Here is a 16,524-nt window from a genome sequence, read left to right as displayed (position 1 = left end):
ACCTGCACAGTTACTAGTGTCCTTTTCCTGTTCTTCACTTTCCTTCATAAAAAGAACACCTCAGCTTGAGTAAGAAGTAGCTCAAAGATCACCTTGATTAAGATGTCTACATGCCAGTGTCTTCATGTGAACTGTGTTTCTAAGCTTGGACTCTGGAGCCTGTGGGGGTATTCAGCTTATCTTAAGGCACATATCTATATTAGTTCTACTGATTGGCTCGCTAGATTGTGTTGGCTTTAGTGATAGGTCTTAATTGGCTATAGCACTTTGGATATCAACATTTTATGCATATGTGAATACCTAAATTATTCTGCAAACTGACCCCCCCAACCAGTGACCCTACTTTGACTATGTTATGAACCTGTCTTACAATGTCTGTTGTGTTGGAATAAGGCCCATTTTTTTAATCCCCCTTGCCTTGTGCTACTTCGCGACAGTGCGGTTCTCAGATTACTAGGTGAGGAGACAACTGTCATAAACTCTCCAGCAGAGTAATACACCAACTACAGCACCTGCGATTCTCTTTTGCAATTGTTCTGTTCTGTTTTGTGGGCAGATTTATTCCTTGACCCAGCAGAATTCAAACCAGCTGGAAAAAATGGGGCAGTTCCCTGAGTGGCATCTCAGAGCACTTGGAGATTTAAATGAAGTGGTGAAACTGACCCACCTTCTGTTGCTCCTTTTTTTTTCTTCCAGCTGACAAAGACAAAAGCACTGTGGTAAAGGGTATTTCTTTAGTATTGCAGTTGCATAAATGGACAGAGACCTACAAAAGAGCAACATATATTTACTGTAGTGGAAGCGTATTGCATTTCTCCTCTTGCTTGACATTAGGTCTTCAACGGTGACAACCTCCTGTGAAAATGGCCGTGCAACTGTAGTGACAATGAGATGCAATCCCAGCAAACCAGACCAAGGAGAGCTTTCTGTGCCCAGGTATTTAAGTATTTGTATCGTAGCTGTGCCAAAAAGCCTTTTCTCCACAGATTATTTTTACAAAACCTGTTAGTAATTGTATACTTAACAGCAATGAGAAGTGCTGTCTCCATCCTTAGCCACCCAGGAGGTCTCATTCGTTTCTCCTAGGTGAAGGGCATGTGTGTCCATCACCTCCCAGCAGAGGAAATGCTGTGTGATATTTAGGCTGTGTGGTATGAGAGATTAGAACATGGGCAGGTTGTTCCAAGCTTAAAGCTAAAAGAAAATGTAGTGATGTTTTCTTGTCTCCATTTCTTCTTTATTTCAATTCCTTATTTTTATCTTTAGCCTCCTGATTAGAACTGCCTAGTTGGGACTTTGAGAGGTGGTTATTCTTCCTTGATCTGCAGCAGTGGCTGTGGACAAAGTGATTTTTTTGAAAAAAAGCAACCTGTCCTAGGAACTGTGAAATCTACTGTTGTGATGCTTACATGAGCCCTGACTGTCTAGTTCAAGTTTTAGATTATTTATGTGTCTCATCACTTTAGTTTGTACCCTGGACTCCTTGTAACAGTTGTGTTTAATTTGGCTGACTTTCCCCCCCCCCTCTTCACTCTGATTCAGATAATTTCAAAAAGCTTCTTTGTTCCAAAGTCCAGTTGATGCCTGCACCAGAAAAGCTGCAGAGAAAAAGCAGTAAAACAATTAATTCTATTACACTTTAGCAATACCCTGTAATTCTTCAGAAGTTCCCTTTGGCTCTAATACCCCCCCTCTTTGGCTGTAATAGGCCCATTTTATCTGGACATTACTATAAATGTGCTGATAGCCCTCTTGCTCATCTTCCTCCCCAGAAGTTAAGTCCTCTTCCCACAAGCTAGCAGCATGTGAAGTGTGGGATCTTCTGTGATCCCTGTCCCTCTTGGGGTGGGTGAACCATGCTCACCTGAATGAAGGCAGAGAGACTTCTGCTTCACAGGTGGTGGATGAGTGATTGATGTTTGAACGCCTTTGGAGGTGCTTACCCTAGTTTCTTAGGGACCTGGCACAGTACAAATTATGCTGGGCAGCAAACCACTATCTATCAGCTGCCGTGTGGAAATCCTCCTGGTGTCCTTCCAGTGTTACAGGTCGAACACGATGTGAGCTGTGGTAATTCACCAGTAGTGAGGGACGAGCAACCTATCTCGATTTTAGAAGTGTGAGCATGGGCAGAAACAGCACACAGCTAACAGGACGTACCTTATCTCAGTTCTTGTTGACTTCTTCCTTCCTAGCCCTCTTTGATTAGCTCAGCAGACAGACAGCTATTTTCAGATGGCAAGGTATCTGATATATATGTCAGGTAATGCTGCATGTAACTCCTTGATCCTCCAGACATAGTGTTTAGTATCATATGAAGTTACAGTACAAGATGAAAGCAGTTGAGGAGAAAGGTCTGTCAATGCTCTTGCCATGTACATTGAAAAAAATGTTCCATAATCCAGTAAGGACAGTTGTCAGTTACTCAAATCAGGATAAACCAGAACGGGCTTTTAGGGCTGTGGATTTTTCAGTCCTTCAGATCAGGATAACAGATTTCCAGATGATACAGAAAAAAAATCTGTATGGATATATTTTACATTTACATGACCTCGCTTCTCACATGGACTTTTGGCCACTGCTGCTGTTAGACCTGATGTAATTGTCAGTAACAAAAGCTGTGTGAATGTCCTGCCATTGCCAGTACAACTTCCTTCTGCAGGCAGAATACAAAGTAGGGCCATTAGTCTTTCTTAGACTAAGAGAAGCTGTTATTTCTTTATTAACTGATGAACATCCTTCTAGTAACTAACCATGACAGGACAAGTCCATTCCATATGGACGAAAGCACCCAGACATCATTAGAACAACAGAAGGAACCAGATAGCAGCATTCATGTGGAGCAGTCCCCCAGCGCAGGAAAAGATTGACAGAGTTGCATGCTGGCCTAGACCATGCTGGTGAAGTGTTGGAGCAGTTCTGCTGGTCTCCAAAGTGTGCTTCTTTCTCTCTCTTCTGCGTAGGTGCGTGAGTAGCACTCACTCCCAGGAACCGAATGGTTATTTTAGACCTCTGGCAGCCCAATGTCTGTTTTCACTTGAGAAAGCATTTTACAAACTGGGAAAAATTCTTCCCCTGGATTGTTCCAGGCTAGGTGGATGTTTACCCATTTTTCATACTCGCCTTTGCCAATCTTCAGCAGCAGAGTGTGGAGTGAGGATGCAAACCCCAGAGCATTTCATAAGTGATAACTAAGCTTTGTTCTCCTCCTAGCTTATGCCCTGCAGGCACCTGCGATGGATGCACTTTCTACTTTGTATGGGAAAGTGCAGAAGCTTGCCCTCTCTGCACAGAGCAAGACTACCACGAGATTGAGGGAGCCTGCAAAAAAGGATTTCAGGTACAGGACCCATGTCTCCAAGTCAGATGGGTTCATTTGGGTATAACTTGGACTCTGTTGAAATTCCTTATGCAAATTGATACATAAGTGCAGGTGGAGTTGGGACATCTCAGTCCAGGCTCTGAGCTGACCTGCAAGTCTTACTGGTGAGATGCTGTGTTGAGACTCAGGGATATTCGTGCCCATGGTGGCATGGCTCCTGTATGGATTCACACATGCAGGCAAGTTATTTGTGAAGGGTAGAGTGTCCAAAGGACTTCAATCCTTTAATAGCCACAAACATCAGGGGTAGGCTGGGAGAGGATTCAGAATTTCAGGTCAGAAATTCATCCTTCCTTGCAATTTTTTGCTGCTGCCTTCTCTAGTCAAATATTAGGAAGTTGTTTTGCACAGGCTCAGAACTGTCAACAGCTCCAATGCAGGCACAACACATTCGCAATTGCTGATCAGCCTGTACTGTGCCAGGTGAAGAACAATAGGGAAGGGGAAATCTTTTTGCCACCTCTGAACCTGCAGGCACAGTCAAGGAGACAAATTAATAGACAGTATGACTCCGCCTGGAGTCTGAAAACCTTAAGTACATGTTTTGATTTGCTTTCATTGAAAAAATATCTAATGTTTCTACCTCAAAACACCCTGTTTTCTTCAACTTTAAGTAGTTCTCTTTTCCTACAAGCAGCTCACTTTTTGGTGTTTTCTGTTTGAAAGGAAACCTTGTACGTATGGAATGAGCCAAAGCATTGCATTAAAGGGGTTCCTTTGCCAGAAAAAAGGACCAGCACTTGTGAAACAGTGGATTTTTGGCTAAAAGTTGGAGCTGGTGTTGGTGCTTTCACAGCTGTTCTGCTCATAGCCTTGACTTGCTATTTTTGGAAGAAGAACCAAAAGTAAGTACTGCAAATTGTGTTCCATTTTAAAGTAAGCTAAAAGCTTGGTGTAGTGAACAGAAATACATTTCATGGATCTGACCTTATGACAAAGTTGATGAGAAATACCATGTTGGATCAGTCTGTTTATCCACCAAGTTGAGGTTTCTTCTGCTGACAGTGGCTATCGAAAATACTAGTGAGGAAAGTATAGAAAATCCACAGTAATTTGTTATGGCATAATTTCCCAACAGGAAATTTTAGCTGAGAGTTTAAAGTTGACCTTAGGTCCTGAAGCAACACGGTTTCCCTCAAGGTCTGAAGACCAAAAGGATATCTATCCAATCTAATTAGGCCCTTTCAACTGGGTTAAAATAAGGTTCTTGACCCTGTATTGCTTAGGTCTGTTTTGGCAGGACACATCTGGTATGCATCCGGAAGCTCCCTGTTTCTCAGAATGAACATACTGACTGTTCCCCATCCCCATTGTCCTTTGCTTCCCAGATCTCATGGCATAAACTTTCAAAATGTGATTCCACATCCACGGGATTTCATCACCCCATAGCACATCCAGCTTCACCTAATCCAGACTTCAGAGTCCCCAGCTCTTGCTGCCTTCTCCACATGCTCTCCAGTCCCCCATAGCCTCCTTGGACAGAAGTGTGATGCAGATTCTGGTACAGGCTGAAGTCAGACCTGCTGTTGCCCCAGCCTGAGCACAGGTCGCACTTCTTCCTGCAAGAAATCCTCTCGACCTACTTGCCTACTTCTGGTCTTTTGGGAGAACATGGCTCTTTTATAAGGGTAGAGGACTAATCTGGAGAGCAGGAGCTCGATGTATTGTTAATACTGTTTTGGTTACATGTTTTTAGATGATTGAAAAGTATCTAATTTCCAGTAGGTACCTCAGTAGTAGCTACGTGGAAAGACTGCAGATAATCTAAATTACAAAAATTTGAATACAGGATATTTGTAAAAAAAATCTATGCCTGTCTGGCTTTGTATCTTCAGGCTGGAGTATAAATATTCCAAATTAGTGATGACAGCGAACTCAAAAGAGTGTGAGCTACCAGCTGCTGACAGCTGTGCTATAATGGAAGGAGAAGATAATGAAGAAGAAATAGTATATTCAAATAAGCAGTCATTGCTGGGGAAGCTCAAGTCCTTGGCAACGAAGGTGAGTAGTAATTACTACCATTAATACTAAAAATAATTATTACCTTTATTTGTTACTGGACATGGTGAGGCTGGGATGCTGATTTGCATGGTGTTCTGTGCAGCCTCCCATGCACACTTCACCCAGTCTGTAGCTGATCGGCTGAAATCCACAGTATGGACAATGATAAGAATTGTAGCAGAGTATTGAGTAAATGCTTCCTCTTCTGCAGAGAGGTTTCAGTGGCATTCTTTATTGTATGGGTGATACCTAAAAAGAACACTTAATGGCTAGGGAAACTCTCTGCCCAGATTCCTACCAGATGCCTCCATGGCGGAGGTAAACACAGCTATTATAGATACAGAAAATTAACACTGGGAAGCTAGCCACCCGCCAGCCCCTTGCAAATCACCTGGGCTGGCTTCATGGCTGACGTGTGAACCACCATTTAGGGTACTGTGGGATTCAGTTGAAGAGGAGGCATCAACCACAGCCTGTTACCCTGTACAGCAACCTCCTCCATTTCAGTGGGAAGCAACAGCAAAAAGGTTTTTCTGCAGCACGTGTGATATGGGTTGTTGCATGTCTGAATTCATAGCACAAAGATTTTTGGTGTCTTTTGAACATTTCTGAGGGGAGAAACAGAGGACCGTCATGGTAGATTCCACAAGCGCTTTGGTCTTTATTCCAAATGCCTTGAAGTCTGTGGGGAGAGTAGTGTTGTCTTTAAGGCAGGCCGTCTGGGGCATCTATTAAAAACAGGATAAAGGTGGATGACCTTTTACATTTCAAACAGTTTGCTGCTGTGGGTTGTTTCAAAATAGGAAGGCTTCTTAAAAGATCATAATAAAAATTATTTTTAAAAGTCACTCTCTTTTTTCTTGTCCAAATATTTCAGAATGTTGCATTTTGAGATTTTTTTATTTTTATCTTGTAGTCCTTTCTGTGGTTGAGTGCAATGTAATAAAAACCAGGGCACCTCGTTTCTTTTCCCCTACTTTCTCTTCTTTTTCTTCTTTTATTTTTTTTTTTATTAGACTGTTGTCCTCTTTCCATGCTACCTGCTCCCCAGATCTCCCACCTAGGAAAAGTTGCCATTACATAGCTAAGATGTGGAACTTCCCCTTGACCCCAGCCTGACTATTTGTTTTGCAAAATCAATTTTGTTCCTTCTGGAAAAGGGCAGAAATTCAATATTAATTCTTAATTCAATATTGAGAATAATGCAAATGTAAATAAAATTATATCACATCAAATTTTGTGGTGGTGTTGCAAAAAAATTAAGTTGATTCCATTTTGAATCCTATAGGGAATGACTTTGAAACACTGGTGATGTTTTTTGTCCATGAAATGGCTTGGCTGGCAGTGGCTCAGTGTCATGACCAGTGCTGCTGGTGAGGGTCATGTTTTGCTGTACCCCTGATCGGTGTTAAAGCTTTGCTGACTCTGTTTGCAGCACCCACCACTGTCTCCTTCCTGATTAGAAATGTAGAGATGAGAGCATGGGAGAGTGTTAGAGCGAGCCCAGAGGAGGCCGTGGAGATGCTCAGAGGGCTGGAGCACCTCTGCTGTGAGGCCAGGCTGGGAGAGCTGGGGTGGTTCAGCCTGGAGCAGAGAAGGCTCCGGGGAGACCTTGGAGCAGCTCCCAGTACCTAAAGGGGCCGGCAAGAAAGCTGGGGAGGGACGTTTTACAGGGGCCTGCAGCGACAGGACAAGGGGGAATGGCTTTAACCTGAAAGAGGGGAGATTTAGATTGGATACTGGGAAGAAATTCTGTACTGTGAGGGTGGTGAGGCGCTGGCAGAGGCTGCCCAGAGCAGCTGTGGGTGCCCCATCCCTGGGGGTGCTCAAGGCCAGGTTGGACGGGGCTGGGAGCAACCTGGGCTGGTGGAAGGTGTCCCTACCCATGGCAGGGGGGTGGAACCAGATGGCCCCTTCCAACCCAAACCATTCTACGTTTCTATGGTTCTATGAAAAGCTGGTTGTTGGTTTTTTTCCTCTCTTTAAAGTAAGCTTTAGTACTTTAGTATTCAGACCACTTCAGTGCCTATTTGGACTCAAAATGAGTTTTCTAAAGTTCCTGGGTCCATTGTAGCAGGCTCCCTGAGTAATCTTTCCTTTTTAAACAAGCCTGTCAGATATTTCTAAGCTGGTTCCTTTTTTCCTACTAGATAATCATAGCTGGCAGACTCAGCTTCCAGTACCTCATTAGCTTACTGAACTCCATGTCCTGTATCCCTGTAGATAACTGGAATTTAATATATATTTCTCCAAAACAAATAAGCATCAGTTTTCGTTTATGCAAAAGATGAGGAAATTCATCTCCTGCTGCATATGCATGTAAAATATGGAAAAAATATATATAGAAAAAGAGCAAAAGTGTAAACTAAGAGATAAAGAAAAATCTGAAGTATCCTAACTATATGTTCAAGCTTCAGGTAATGGCATTTCTATGAAGCAAAACATCTCATGAAGCTGTTTACAGTTTTGAGTACCCAAGGAATTCAGGGCTAGGCCTGTAATATAGAAAGAAATTAAAGAAAAGACTGTTATTTTTAATGGGAATATGGAAGTTAAATACTATGAACCTACTTCAGTTTGGAGGCTGTTCTAGTTCCATTTGTTGTCTCCAGCGTAAGAATAGCAGGTCCTCCAGAACAAGTGTTATGCACTCTGCAGTAGGCTAGCACAATTTTCTCTGCTGCTCCTTCTCCTGCGCTAGGCTGTCCTGATCTGAGTCAGATGGCTTTAAGAATCAATCCGATCATGAAGTTAGTTTAACATAGTTTGTACATCAATGAGTATAAAAGATAGGTACATGAAGCAAGCAATGGCATTTTCTAGTGAGTAGTTTTACTAGGGCTCCTTCATTCATTGCTTTTGCATGGACCATTGGGTTGTTCACACCGGCAGTAACGTGCACATCCACACTTCTCACCCTGATGCCTGCTGGCCAGTTGGTCTAGGCTGTCACCCAGCAAATAAAAGACAGAGAGCAAACTCAACCCTCCAGGCCTGATTTTTAAGATGCAGAGTATACGTAGACTCTTTTTGTCCTGTGGGTCTCCCAGAGGAGTTGGGATGGGAATCCAGGAGAGAGGTAGTGGTGTTCACATTCACCAACCTAGCTCCAAACTTTTTATTTATTGTAGGAAACACATTAATAAGTAATAATAACCACAGATATGATTACCTTGCAATTCTGCAGCTCTGACTTACCTGTCCAATGCTACAAGTATGAAATGCAAACTTTCCCTATACCTGCTAAAGTAAATAAAATGAACAATATGTATGGAGTAATTTTGTTGACTATGCAAATTTTTAGAGAATTAGTAGTGCTATTAAAAAATAAAGGGTCAAATTGTGCACTTAATGACTTTGGTAGAAATAAAGTGAGTTCTTTGGCAAAGGCTGCTCTAGAGATAGTAAGAAGTGACTGCAGTAACTGCTGGAGTGAATTTGAGAAATCCCAGCTGATGGGAACCTGTGTTTTCCATTGCAGGAAAAGGAAGATCATTTTGAATCTGTTCAGCTGAAGTCTTCAAGATCCCAGAATATATGAAGAGTTAATGCTGCCTTCAAAGAAACAAACCTAATTTCTATTTTTACAGGACCATATTTTAAACATATTCTGGCACACATTGTAGTGGTGATCTTGGTGAGAAATGCTTGGCCATTTAGAAGGAAAGAAGACAGGAAGCAAACCAGAAAATTGGATTGCCTTATCATGTGATTGAGTACCTTGCCAAAAAAGAAGCAGACGCTTGGATTCCATACTGGGAATGAAATTCAACTCAGGAAGAGATATACATACTGCAAATAACATGAATTTTTTTGCATTCACCTGGGCATTGCTCAGGCATGCCATATTATTTATAGGTACCTTTAATTTCCTATCACTCCTTCTACACATATTCATAAAAAAAATATTTTCAGAGAGGCTCAAAACCTCCTGCAAAGGTTGTTTATTGTCCTTTAGTAGCAAAACTATGCGTCTTTCTTAAAATCAAAATTGTGAATGGTACTCGGAATGAGCCTCAGGTGAGTTTTGAACTTTGGAAAATACTTTTGATTTTGATGCTTTGAAGGGCTGGGTTGTCTATGTTGGCCTCTAAAAAAAAAAAAAAAAAAAAAAAAGAGGCATGGTGTTGCACCTTCAAGTTGAACCCATTCTGATGCCTGAGTCTTGGCCGTTGGGGTCGGGGTAAAACCTGGAGCTATTAAATTTGAATGTGTTAACTACTGTTGTATGAATTGTAGGCCTGGGCCCATGAGTTTATAGGCATTAACAGGCTCAAACTCTACAAAGAGAAGGAAAGTGATACCTATAGTGCAAGTTGTACTTGTTCCTCTCTGTGGAAGCTTGTCCTTTCAAGAGAGATTGTTGGCAGTTTCAGTTCCCTCCCTTGGGATGCCAGTAGTCACCTTTCCCTGGGGTGCAAACCAATAAAGCCTGCATTCTAGAGGTAAAGCAAAGGTCTCTACTTCTGGAAATCAGGGGTAAGCTTTGTCGACTGGGAGGCTTATTAGAAATACTCAGCTACCTTTATTCCTGGACCCACGCAAGGAATGAGGATGGATGCCCAGCAGAGCTGAGTGTGGGTTAAGTACCAGCTCAGCACAGCATCTAAATGCTTTCTGCTGTCAGTGCAAGTACCTGCTTTGGAAGAAGGGCACAAACTGGTGCCTTGAAAAGTGGAGGCTAGGTGGACTTTTTCATAAAACCAGCCACATTATAAGCATGTGATCTTCATAATATCCACAGTAATAATTTCCTGAAATTCCCATTGAGTCCAGACTCAAAGGAAGCTGAAACTTAGGCAAAAAAAATATTTGAGTGAAATTATGCAAGACTTGTATAGAGCCAGGAGAAAATGAGGAATGATTCTTGTACTGACCTCTGGTCAGACTCATATTTCCATTATAGCAGAATTATGTGAATTGTGGAATGCATCAAAACCAGAAAAGACACATGGGCAGAAATGGTCTTTTTACTGTAAGGAATATAGATTTTTGATTTTGTATCACTGAGCTAGATCTATCAATAAAAGAGGGCCCACTTTTAAGTAAAATTTAAATTAAACTGAATTTTCTGCACTCTAAATATTTTATTATACTATAGATGTGGACAACAATTTATGAAGTTTAGATTATTTTTTTTTCTTTAGGGAAATTTCAGCTCAGTTATTTTATATCTTCCAGTCAAAGAACACAGGCTTTACTCTTTTGATGGGACATACTTCAGGCATCTTAACTGAAGTGATGTACATTTTTTGTTGTCCTTGAAAAGGCACTTCACTTTCCCAACAAAGATTTTTATGGGGTATTGTTGAATGTATATTAAATACACATTCCTTTTTGTATATTTTGTACCATTGCACACTTATTATTGTACGTTGTATTTGTTGTCATGATGTCATTTATATGTGGTTGTCAGAGATTATATGCTCACGGAGTAAATGGTTATGGCTTTGGGATTTCACTTCTTGGATCTTTTATGAGGAGGGTTTTTATGTTGTTGATTTTTATTCAACTAGTGTGCTGTAGCATCAAAGATATTTATCTGATGGGCATTCATAAAATAAAGTGAAAATATATTTGAAATGTTGGACTTGAGATGTTTGGTGGGACTGCAGCCTTTCCTGAACATTGCAGGTCTGCAGTGTCGGCTAGAGCTTTTACTGCTATCAAATTGCATCTGTCTACATCCCCTTTAATTTTTTTCCCTTCTTTCTCCCTATGTTTTCCAAACTATAATTACAGTTAATTCCCCAGAACATCACTTCTTCTGTCATCACTGGACCCCTATCTCTGTAATGTCACAATGTCTTAATTTTTATGAATTACATTTAATTTGAGTAATGCCACAGAGGGTTTGTTTGTTTCCCTTCTCTTTCCCTTTTATTTTCCAAATAAAGCAGAGTGACAATTTTTTGTCAGCTCTGACAGACTTTGCTGTATGACCCTTCTCAGGTCTGCTTCCAAATGGTTTGTCATGGTATTGCTGAAAATCCTTCTGGGCAATCTAATAGCATACCTATGCAGTACTGACATAGTGGGATAAACCCAATACTGTAGAGTTTTTTAATCTTAAAATAAGAAAATTGCATTTCCCAACAATTAAGCAGGTTAAAATTGCCGTATTTTAGTTGACTTATGCTATTCTATTCCTCTGTTAAATATGTGGTAAGAGGAGAAGTTTCCATTTTCCCATAAGAGGCAAATTTTCAAAGCCTTTAACAGTTCATTAAGAAATCAGCTGTCTGTGACCTCTTCTAGTACTCTGCCAAAATATACTTGCAGCAACCTCCCCCTTTTCTCCCACATGGAATCACATCAGAAGCTGTTATTTAATGCCATAAAACAATGTGAATCAGTCTGTTATGCGTTCACTTGATTGAACTGAATGCATATTATTGCTGCATTTGCATGCTTTTCTTTGAAATCTGGAGTGAGACAACTGAATCTCTTTGAGGATTAAGCACATTTTAGTAGTGTTTCTGTATATATTATTGGCAAATTAGCAGAATGTTATTGTCTCAGCTTTGACAGTGCTTGCTAGCAGGGAAATGTGCAATGAATGTATTCTATCTTGACTCTGATTATGTTGGTTGATGTTTGTGATATATAATATAATTGATTAAGAGTCTAGGTTTGGGGAACATTTAAGTGTCTTAGAGCCACAGGAGGAAGTCATTGAGTAGCTTCAAGAAGCTGTCATTTTGTTCAAAGAAAGAGTTTGACTATTTGCTCTTGCAAAAGAGGTTCTGGGACTCCGTTAGTAAAGGGAAAGTCTGCAGTTTTTGGTGGTTTTGGTTCATCTGTTCTGCCAGAGCTAGTAGTGGCCATAAAATAGAGATACTTTATGAGCAGACAAGATAGCAGCAGATGTTGCCATTGATGCCGTGTTGGAGGTTGACTGGAGATGAGATGTTGACTCATCTCCAGCAGTGGCCAACACAAATGCTTCAATGTAAGAGTAAAACCAGCTACAATTGGTGCTGACATGCCAATGGGGATGACATTTCTTCCCTGGTGAGGAATGCTGCTGGTTGGTCCATATCATGAGACATGGAGGCCTCAAATAACTATTCGAGGTAATAAACCAGGGAATGATATCCTCAAGAGAAATCTTGGGAAGTTCTGCTTATCTTTGGTGGTGGTCTCTCTTCGCCTTTCCCCTTGTATACTGCTTTCACTGAATCCCCTTTTTATTTCTTGCTGCTTTTGAATGCTTGTGAACTGTGATGCTTTGGCAAACATGTAAGGATATAGGAACAGAAATAAAAGGAGGTCAGGTTCATCCTAAAATATACAGTGTGTCACATGTATGGTGGCATCCCCGGTCACCTGGTTGGATGTGCCTTTGCTCAATTTGTGCAGCAGGAACAGAGAGGACAGGAGAACTGAGCTGACCATAAGCTGCCACTGCCTTTTGGTTATTTCTCTGGATGTATAGAGCTGGACCTCATCAGGAAGAATACTCTAAGGTCCCATGTGCTATGAGGCTGGTGCTCTAACAGCACCTAAAAGCCAAAGTGAGGTTGTGTGGATGTGTGTTTGCCTGAATAAAAGGCATGTGACCTCCGAGAATGTTGGTGTTAGACACAGTCCATTCCTCTCCTTGCCTCCTTCCACATTTTAAATTGGAACGTACTAGAAAGTCACTGTCTTTCAGGGTACTCTGCTTTCCAGCCAGTTGTAGGCCGTGGTGGAGCTGTTACCTGGCTTGCTGTTGTTGCCCCTGAAGGAGGGGTTGGTATGTGTGTGGAGGTGGCACTGCTGGGGAGAGGGAAGCCCCTTCCTGACCCTGCCAATTCCTTGGAGGCAGGAGAAGCGAGAAGACTGGCACTCCAGGTCTCCCCCCAGCCTTTGCTTCCTACCCATCCCCTTCCTCTTGCGAAAACTGCCCAGCCTGGCCTTGGCCTCTTTTCTTCTTGCAGTGACAAAACTCAGCTTTGCCTGTATTACTGAGAAGCTTTTAAAGAGTTTCTGCCTTTCCTCCTGTAGACTGCAAGCATTGGAGAGTAAACAATGACACCATGGACATCAGGCTGCATTTGGTGACGAGTTAAGGGTTTGCTTCAGTCTCCCTTTCTCTAAGCGTACTAACTGGGTGAAGGATTGGAGTGGAAACTTCTTTAACCAGAGCTGAGATTTCTGGTTGGAGCCAGGGTATTTTGGACATTTTTTGCTGATTTTGGGGATTTGTTTTGTTCAGGTAAGATATGATATTTTTGAAATAGGTTTTGATCATTTTTTCTATTTGGAAAGACAATTCCTTTTAACATTTCTTTGGTTACGACGGAAGCAGTTGTGTCCAATTAATCCAGGAAAAACAATCTCTTGAAGACAAAATAAAATATTTTGGTTTACCCCAGTAGATTTTTGGTTTGCTTTCAAACTTCACTCAAGACTTAAAAAAGAAACAGCTCTCCTGTATAAAAACCAAGAACAAAGGCAAAAAAAATCCCAGTCATTGTTTACTTCAGGTTGACCTGCAATGATTTTTTTTGTCTTATTTTTCTGCTCAGCCAATAAATAAAAAGTGATCAGTTTTTCACAGACCTTTCTGCACTCTTGATTTGTATCAGAGAGCTAAGATACCCTGAAGTTACAGCTTCTGAATGATAAACCGAACTTTTCTGCAGCCTCCAGTGAGGCACTGTGGGCACTGGGTTTAGCCTTGCTCTGACCCCAGCATTCCTCCTGGCTGTCTGTGGGCAGGGATCAGGGCAGTGTGACAACTCTTCAGGCTCAGAGCCAAAGTACTTCGAGCTCCCCTCTACCATGCAAGGAACCGTGACAGGGCCCACTGTACTTTGAGGTAAATTACTCAATCTTTATGTATGATGAGAGCAAAAAAGAAATCAGAAGAGGTTTATACTCTGAAGCCAATCTTACACAAATCGGAACAAAACCTAGAAACTGTTTTAGAGAAAATGAAATGATGATGTAAGGCAAAAGAATAAAACATAATCCCTTTGTCAAGAGATTTCAATGCCAGTATGGCGTGCAAAGCCTCTGCCAGACTTTGACATTTTCTGGTTTTGTTTTGCTGTGTTTTGAAACTGGATTACTTGAGTCATCAGTCAATACCAGATAATCTGTGTCCCTGGACATCCAATGGGAAGTTGTGCAAGGTTTCAAGACAAAACCAAGTACAAGAATGTCAGAAACATTTGGTGGGGCTGGAACTCCAGAGCTCCACATGTTTGTTTGTGGGGATTTTTTGTAGAAAAACCCACATGGAGGTGGCTCTCAAACCACCTAAGTCTTCATAACCCATGCTCAGACACAGACGTTGGGTCATTTTCTCAATAGTGCTATTGAACTGAATGAAAGCTCTGGGACAGTGAGATCCTCACCTGCTATAAATTAGCTTCAGTGATGCCAATTTAGATTCTAGGGCTGGATTCATCTGACACAATGCTTTTATTTTCAGTGCAAACTTTGTGGTCTGAGCAAGCTGTGCTAGTCTTTTTTTGGAGAGATTCATCTCAGCCTCAAGTAGCAGTCTGAGATAAGCCTGCTCCACTGAGTATAAAGGGAGAAGGGGCGGACAATCTCATATGTAGTTATTTATACTGTAAACAATGAATGTTAGGTGAGATGGATTTGACTCTGATTGTTGCGTTCCGTAAGAACTGAGAAGAAATTCTCATTGGCTGAGGCATTTTTAAGAGCTCCATAAAGATAATGTAGATGCAGGGACATCAACATCACAGTCAGGTATTCTGACCTTTTGCCATACTGTGAACAGCCTGTTAATCCACAAAAAAGCACACGAAAGTCCAATGAATGTAGCTGCCCAAGCTCAGATGCTTTAAGGAGTCTTGATTTAGAAAACCAGACTCCCAACCTGTAAAACTTGTCCCCTGTGCCATGGGGACCAAGCCTGAAACATTAGGCACTACAGGGCTGGTGGAGAGGAAGAGGGTGAATGCAGAGCTCTGCGCGTAATGCGGGCTGAGCAATGCCTGTTCTGGTGAAAGTCACAGGGGTTTCTGTACTAGACAACTCCATGATGTAGAGGCTTGAATGGCTGTGTAGCCAGTCACAGAAGTGTTGACAACAAGAGATTTTGCTGGTGGACATCAGGATTTCCAGAAAAATTAGGCATCTATCTGTGAGTGGGAATTTTAAAAACCTGCATCTTTAATTTTGGCATTCAAAATAACAGCTACTTCCTTTACCAGTTCAGCCCCAAGGACTTGCACCTTTCCAGAAATGTGTAAAAACATCTGCAAGTGCAGGAGAACTGCGGCTACAGAGAACTTGTACATCCGACAGTATGTATCTGTAGTGTCTGCCTTTCAAGCCTCAGTGGTGTTGCCTTTGAAGTCAATGAGAATTTTGCTATTGACCTCATCTGGAACGCGATCAACGGGAACAAGCCCTTAGGTAAATATGCCCAGACACATTAATCAAAGGTGTGTTTGTTTCCTTAATGACTTTTTGGACCTGGTAGAAGGGAGGATTTCAGATTGTTTCAATACAGTGAGGGCAGCTTTAAGAGTGCAGTTATAAAAGCCAAACTTTGAAGGTATTTTGCAATTGTCTAACTCGCCAGTATGTGTGTCTTGAATAGTTTGGTTTGAATGCAAAGGTCACCCCAGAGAAGTGTGTAAACGTCTCCTGAATTTGTCTTTTTTGACTTTTTTTCATCTCTGTTTCTGTGGTGCTCCAATTACTTTTCACAGCACTGTTGATGCAGAGAAGCTGTTTTGGCTGGAGGGATAAAACAGTCTTAGCTAATTTTCTTACAGAAATTCTCTTTGCTTTTTATATGGTACCAATCTATTGTGTGCATGACAGTGTTAAACCATGCCAAAGGACTGAACCAACAATCAAATTTTTTTTGCTTATACCTGAGATGCAGTTAGACATTTTCACTTTTGAAAATGTCCCTACATTTTAATAACAAAAAGAGCACTTGAAATGCTTTAATAATGTGCATTTTTTTAAGGAAAGGGAATTTATACTTGACCTTGACAAAGCGTTCATCATAAGCACATATAATGTGGTACAGATTTTGTAACACAGACAGACAGGTGTGTGTGTACACACACTAGTATGACAGACTCTTTATCTTTTTTACCTAAGCTGGTGTCTAGAGAAATGTAATGACCTTGAGGGAGGAAGAAACAAAAATGAAAACA

At 41.4% G+C, this 16,524-nt stretch overlaps 1 protein-coding gene across 2 annotated transcripts in view; it reads left to right on the top strand.

Moving 5' to 3' along the window:
* ELAPOR2 (endosome-lysosome associated apoptosis and autophagy regulator family member 2) overlaps positions 1-10,978 on the top strand; it is a 103,771-nt gene extending 92,793 nt beyond the window's left edge. For both annotated transcript variants that reach the window (XM_037390122.1, XM_037390123.1), the window contains 5 exons: positions 835-936; positions 3,214-3,340; positions 4,049-4,227; positions 5,218-5,383; positions 8,865-10,978. In XM_037390122.1, the coding sequence (XP_037246019.1) occupies positions 835-936; positions 3,214-3,340; positions 4,049-4,227; positions 5,218-5,383; positions 8,865-8,924 (634 nt within the window). In that variant the 3' untranslated portion in view covers positions 8,925-10,978. The remainder of the gene's footprint in view (positions 1-834; positions 937-3,213; positions 3,341-4,048; positions 4,228-5,217; positions 5,384-8,864) is intronic.
* Positions 10,979-16,524: the final 5,546 nt, after the last annotated feature.

Source organism: Falco rusticolus, chromosome 5 (assembly GCF_015220075.1).
Source record: "Falco rusticolus isolate bFalRus1 chromosome 5, bFalRus1.pri, whole genome shotgun sequence".
NCBI classification, from domain to species: Eukaryota; Metazoa; Chordata; class Aves; order Falconiformes; family Falconidae; genus Falco; species Falco rusticolus.
Note: the sequence above shows the minus strand (reverse complement) of the source record. Positions and strands in the feature narration are given on the sequence as shown.